Source organism: Micropterus dolomieu, linkage group LG17 (genome assembly GCF_021292245.1).
Source record: "Micropterus dolomieu isolate WLL.071019.BEF.003 ecotype Adirondacks linkage group LG17, ASM2129224v1, whole genome shotgun sequence".
Lineage (NCBI taxonomy): Eukaryota > Metazoa > Chordata > Actinopteri > Centrarchiformes > Centrarchidae > Micropterus > Micropterus dolomieu.
The window spans coordinates 36407611-36413447 of NC_060166.1; the positions used below are offsets into that span (position 1 = coordinate 36407611).

At 42.5% G+C, this 5837-nt stretch overlaps 1 protein-coding gene across 3 annotated transcripts in view; it reads left to right on the forward strand.

Annotated features, from left to right (window-relative positions):
- Nucleotides 1–5837, forward strand: part of si:cabz01090165.1 (uncharacterized protein LOC100333421 homolog) — a 368300-nt gene that overhangs the window by 350800 nt on the left and 11663 nt on the right. For all 3 annotated transcript variants that reach the window (XM_046074209.1, XM_046074207.1, XM_046074208.1), the window contains 2 exons: nt 1089–1308; nt 1400–1668. In XM_046074209.1, coding sequence (XP_045930165.1) covers nt 1089–1308; nt 1400–1524 — 345 coding nt within the window. In that variant the 3' untranslated portion in view covers nt 1525–1668. The remainder of the gene's footprint in view (nt 1–1088; nt 1309–1399; nt 1669–5837) is intronic.

Here is a 5837-nt window from a genome sequence, read left to right on the forward strand (position 1 = left end):
CTGCAGGGACAGGACGACTGGTTGCAATCGAGGGAAAGATGAATGCGGCCAAGTACAGGGATATCCTGGACGAAAACCTTTTCCAGAGTGCTCTGGACCTCAGACTGGGCCGAAGGTTTACCTTCCAACAAGGCAATGACCCTAAGCGCACCACTAAAATAACGAAGGAGTGGCTTCACAACAACTCCGTGGCTGTTCTTGAATGGCCCGGCCAGAGCCCTGACTTAAACCCAATTGAGCATCTCTGGAGAGACCTGAAAATGGCTGTCCACCAACGTTTACCATCCAACCTGACAGAACTGGAGAGGATCTGCAAGGAGGAATGGCAGAGGATACCCAAATCCAGATGTGAAAAACTTGTTGCATCTTTCCCAAAACGACTCATGGCTGTATTAGATCAAAAGGGTGCTTCTACTAAATACTGAGCAAAGGGTCTGAATACTTATGACCATGTGATATTTCAGTTTTTCTTTTTTAATACATTTGCAAAAATTTCTACTGGGGTGCTGAGTGTACATTACTGAGAAATAAAATGAACTTGATTTTTGGAAAATGGCTGCAATGAAACAAAGAGTGAAAAATTTAAAGGGGTCTGAATACTTTCCGTACCCACTGTATAATAGTTTTTAAAAAGAAAGTATTACATGTTAGAAGTTCAATACTTTAATGTTTCCTAAGGCAATGAGTAATCCTGTTAAATAATTGTGATCTCAATATTGACCAAAATAATTAGCAGCCCTACATGAACATTTAATTTAATTCATGAAATTATAGAACATCTGTTGTGTGAAACTGCACCTCTGCCTTCTTTGTGTACCGGCTAAAGCTTCATTCAATACATTTTTTTTATTTTTAACTTGTAAAAACTTTTGAAGAGCGCGTTATGACTTGTTTAGGACTAGAAACTCAAAAGTTTAAGACTTGGACTTGTTGGTCCTTGACTTCAGACTTGCCAGTCATGATCGGTCTGGACTTGGGACTCGACTTGAGACTTGACTCGGACTTGTAAAACGATGACTGCTGCTTATTAAATCGTAGGATCTGCACTCCAGGCTAACTGTCTGCATGTGTTTGACCTTTTTCTCCAGTTCCTGGGAGGCACCATGATTATCATCATCGGGGGGATCATCGTTGCCTCTGTCCTGGTCTTCATCTTCATCCTCCTGATGAAGTACAAGCTGCACAGTAACCACTACAAACAGAAAGCCGCCGCGCGCCATGCCAACGTCTGTTCCCAGACCAACGGAGGAGGAGGAGGGGGAGCTAACGTCCTCGCTCTGCCTCCGTCCTCCTCCTCTGCAGGGCAGGGTAACTGCAGAAAATATGGACGAGGAAAAGAAAATATGTCACTCCTCTTCATCTGCTCCTAATAATCTGACTCCATCCTGTTGTCTCCTAGGTGGAGGCGCTAATAAAAACTCCCAACCATCATCATCAACAGAGGGGATGGGAGGAGCTTCTCTTCGAGGGACGACTGTAGTGGACTTAAATCCCACCCATGACGATGACGCCATCTCCCAATAACACACAAGAAACTGTCAATCAAACCCACAACCCACCAATCTCTAAGCCCAAACCAATACTCCACCTCCTACCCTCCTTTTTTGATTTGTTGCTGGTGCCTGGAGCCAAACTCCACTTTTCTCAGAGGAGCGGCCCCTGTCATTGGTGAGTAGCTGCAAGTACAGGATGAGGGAGGTGGGAGGACAACCAGTGACATGCAGGACTGGTAGAGACAAACAGCTCTGTAGGCCCAACACCTGCAAGGTTAAGCGAAGGGACATGTAACGTCACACATGGTGTTTGTTGCTGCTATAACGATTGAATTCAGTTAAATACGGTACATAGTAGTGCAGCCAGGGGAGACGGGGGAGGACAGACAGAGAGAGAGAGAGAGTTTCATCTGAAGTTTGTTTGAAATTGAAATCTGAAACAGATCACTGCTGCGAAAGGGGACAGGCAGTGAGCAGCTTTAGTAAGCCATGCAGACACAGCTCGTTCAGCCTGCCTGAAGCAACTGAACACTCGTCCATTACAAATACACTTTAATGAACACTCACTCATCCGGTCCTGCCCCCGATCCCCCAGACACAGCCACTCAGACCCCTTGGTGTTGCAGGTATGCAGTGCTGCTACCTGGGGTTGAATGAAATAGGCATTCACTGTTAAATCCCACTGTGCAAAGAGCCTTTAAAGTACACACACACACACACACACAGGGCTGTATGTTCCTGTTATTCAATTTTGTTCAACCTGTTCTCGTCACATATGGACACATGGTCAAGACCCATCGGCGTCAGTTTGTAATGCACTGGGGATCCCTATAGCGTCAGAGTTCAATGCAGTGGGGGAAGCCCTGAAGCGTCAAAGCAGGTATGTAATATTTAACAGAAAAGGAGGTAGTTGGGGTGGATGGAGGGCCAGAACCGTTAACCAAATACTTTTTGTGCCTAAACCTAACCAAACTGCACGCTGGCGTTTTATTTTGAAAGGCTAACCGGACGTTGCATATTTATTGTTGCTAAGCATTGCTAACTTGACCGCGAAGCATTAAACATCTAAAAATGACACTAAAGGGATACCCGGGGCTTTAAAAAAGCAACGCCAAAGGGCCTTGACCAAGCGTCAATATGTGACGAGTCGAGAGTGAGAATGTGATGTTTTACTAGAAGTGAAGGGAAGTGCGAGGTGCAACCCTTTCAATGATATCTGCAATGTTCCTCAACACAGAGGTACAGGAGAGTCATGTGTAATGTAACAGTGCCACAGGTTGATGTTATGGCCATCAGTTTAAATTATTTCAAATTGTGTTTTTACAGAGTGTTAGTCACTCAGTTTGAATGTCGCTCTAAATACCACAACGCCCTTGAGCTGTTGCCGTCATTACTATGGAGAAGTCAGTCAGAGGTGTGAGAGCTCATAGTTGCAGTTGCGAACAAACCTCAGTGTCATAGTTCATCCAAAACTGAACATGAATTCCCGCCCATAACCTTTAACAGCCTGCAGCCATCATCCTAATTCCCAGCATCAACACTCCGTCGACGCTCCAGAAGAGCAGATATTTGATCTCATTCACTCCTAGGGCAGAGTGAATATTCAGCGTTATCTTTCATCACATTTTATTGGAGTCATATCGTCATATTGTATGTTTTACATCATTCTTTCTAAGCAAAACTGTAGTACTACTATTAATAGTACTTTGACTACTTTAGAAGTTTTGTAAAACATGCAACAGTGGACCATCAATATGATTACTGTATGTGCTTTTGCAGACATTTGGCATATCGTGTTTTTTTATATCATAGACTTAATAACCATAAAAATAATCATTCAATTAGCTGACGCTTTTATGTAAAACGACTTACAATTGCTATATATTTTAGAGGTCGCACGCCTCTGACGCAACTATGGGTTAAGTGTCTTGCTCAGGGACACATTGGTGCACAATGGACTTGAACCCGGGTCTCTCACACCAAAGGCATGTTTCTTATCCACTGCAGCACCCATTCCCACTTACTGTAAATATACCATATAGACTTACTATACAGAAAAATATTGTGATATTGATTTAAACCGTATCACCCGTCGCTGTTCAGTCCTCGATTAGCACATTCCGGCTACCTTGACTTCTTCTGTCTTATGATATGATGAAACACTAGCGGAGCAAGTAAGCAAAGTTAATTGTTTGTATGTTTGGGAATGATGAACCGTCACCAAGCTAGTAATGGACAGTGCGGGTTGATTCACAGCTCAGCCAAAACTAGAATTAATATTTCCGTGATTTCATCAGCTAGCTTAATGAGAAGTTATGAGACTCCGGCTATCGCATAATCCCTTCACAATATAAATCTTTATAAGGTTATTACCTGAAACCAAACATGCTCAGATCGTACTGTAACCCCTGTTGATTTGATTGTTTGATTTTTATTTTATTTTTTTTACATTTTCACTTTCCTTGTCAAGAGAAATTGTGAATGAGGCTGTGCTTGGATTTTATTTGACAATGAAAACGAACACACGCTTTCGCACCATATTACTCGTTATTACTTTCTCCATGTCTTGTTTTCTCTCCCTCACATTCTGTCTATTACTTCCTGTTGCCTCTTCCTCCCAATACAAACAAGTTGTGTTTCCCTCAGTGTCACCTCTCTCCCTCCCTCCCTATAGTCATTTGTTTGATTTTAATGAGTTGTTTTGTTTTGATGCCTTCCTTCTCATCTCCGCTGCTTTTATTTCGGAGTTCAAGGTCATTTTGTTTGTCTCCCATCCTCCGCCATAGCTTTTCTCTTTATCTTGTGATATTTCGGCTACCAATTTCACTCTCAAATTGAGATGTATACCCTATCATGAGGTATCTATCAAAGCTCTGGAGGATTCTCTCCTCTTCGCACAGTTTATGAGCTGTTTCTCTTCTTTTTATCTCTGTGAGAATTGAAATATTGCTGTGGCTCAATGGATGAAGCGTGACACCCAACGCTGTCAGGCGGCGCAGCTCCTTTCACTGTTGAACTAAAGTCGTTTGTGCCTGTGGTCTTGATGTCCTGTGTGACCTGACACATACAGGCTTTTTATGACCTTTTCATTCTTGTTTCTCTTGATTCTCTGAAAACGTTTTATAAGCAACAGGACAGGAACGTGACAGAAGATTCTCTTTTGTGTCTGAAGAGGTTCTGCATTGACATGGTTCACATATTCTCTTTGTGTCAGTACTGGAGTTCACATTTTAATTCTGTTTAAAAGCTGTTCTTTTGGATTAAAACCCATCCCACGTGGTGTTAACATGTCTGGATCTGTCTGGAAGTTTAATCTTGTTCAGGAAATTGCATGTTAAAGGTGGAGTAAGCAATTCTGGAGAAATACAATTACATGACAAACACCATGATATAGAGCCAACAACGACACAGCAAGTAATGTAGCCAACGTTAGCCAGGTTGTGGTTTAGCAAAGTTGCTGCTGGAAAGCTAACAGCTATGCAGAGAGGATGAGACGGCCCCAGAGCCAGCACACCAGCTCCAGACAGCGATACTCACAACTCTACTGCTACTACTGCTAACATCACAACAACAGCTCGACAGTAACGGTGGCCCGATGGCCTGGGGCGGGACAGTTGAGCTAGCAACTCACTGGCCCGATCAAAACATTAGTATTTAAAATAAATAAATTAGAAACCCAACATCCTGCAGATGCTTTGCAGCTCATGCCGCGCACCGTTGTCCAATCCAGATTTGTCGGTATGTGACGAGTGGTTGTCAAATGTTATTTCTCTAATCTTAAGCAAGCGGCGACCTCTGGGTCTGAAAGGGAAACTGTGCAGACAAAACTTAAAACAACACTTAAATCTAACGGCCAGCAGGGGGCGAGTCCGCTGGCTGCAAAAAGAAGTCCGGTTCCATTAGAATAATGGTAAAATGTTTCTACTTCTCAGCTGATTTATTCCCTCAGTAAACACTTTCCTGATGAGTTTATGGTCTCAGTCGCTAGTTTCAAGTCTTCTTCAACACAGCATGATGTTCATTTAGTAAATTATGGTCCCATTTAGGGGGAAATAGACTTTAATGCAGAATATGCTACCATGCTAATATCGCTACCATGGCGACCTGTCAATCAGGATAGAGGCGACTAGTATCCGCTGCTCTCTGTACATTTTGTCAGCAGGAGAGAGCACGTCATGTTCGAGTCTGTTAGTATGTTTGGTTTCAAAAGTAAATTGTTTGTTAACCTTTTTATTTTTTATAATTCTAACTGTGATTACATTTTAGTTTTTTTATATCCAGGATGTATTTAATAACCGATTAAACATGTTAACAGTATAACAGAAACTTATAAGTCTTTGGTTT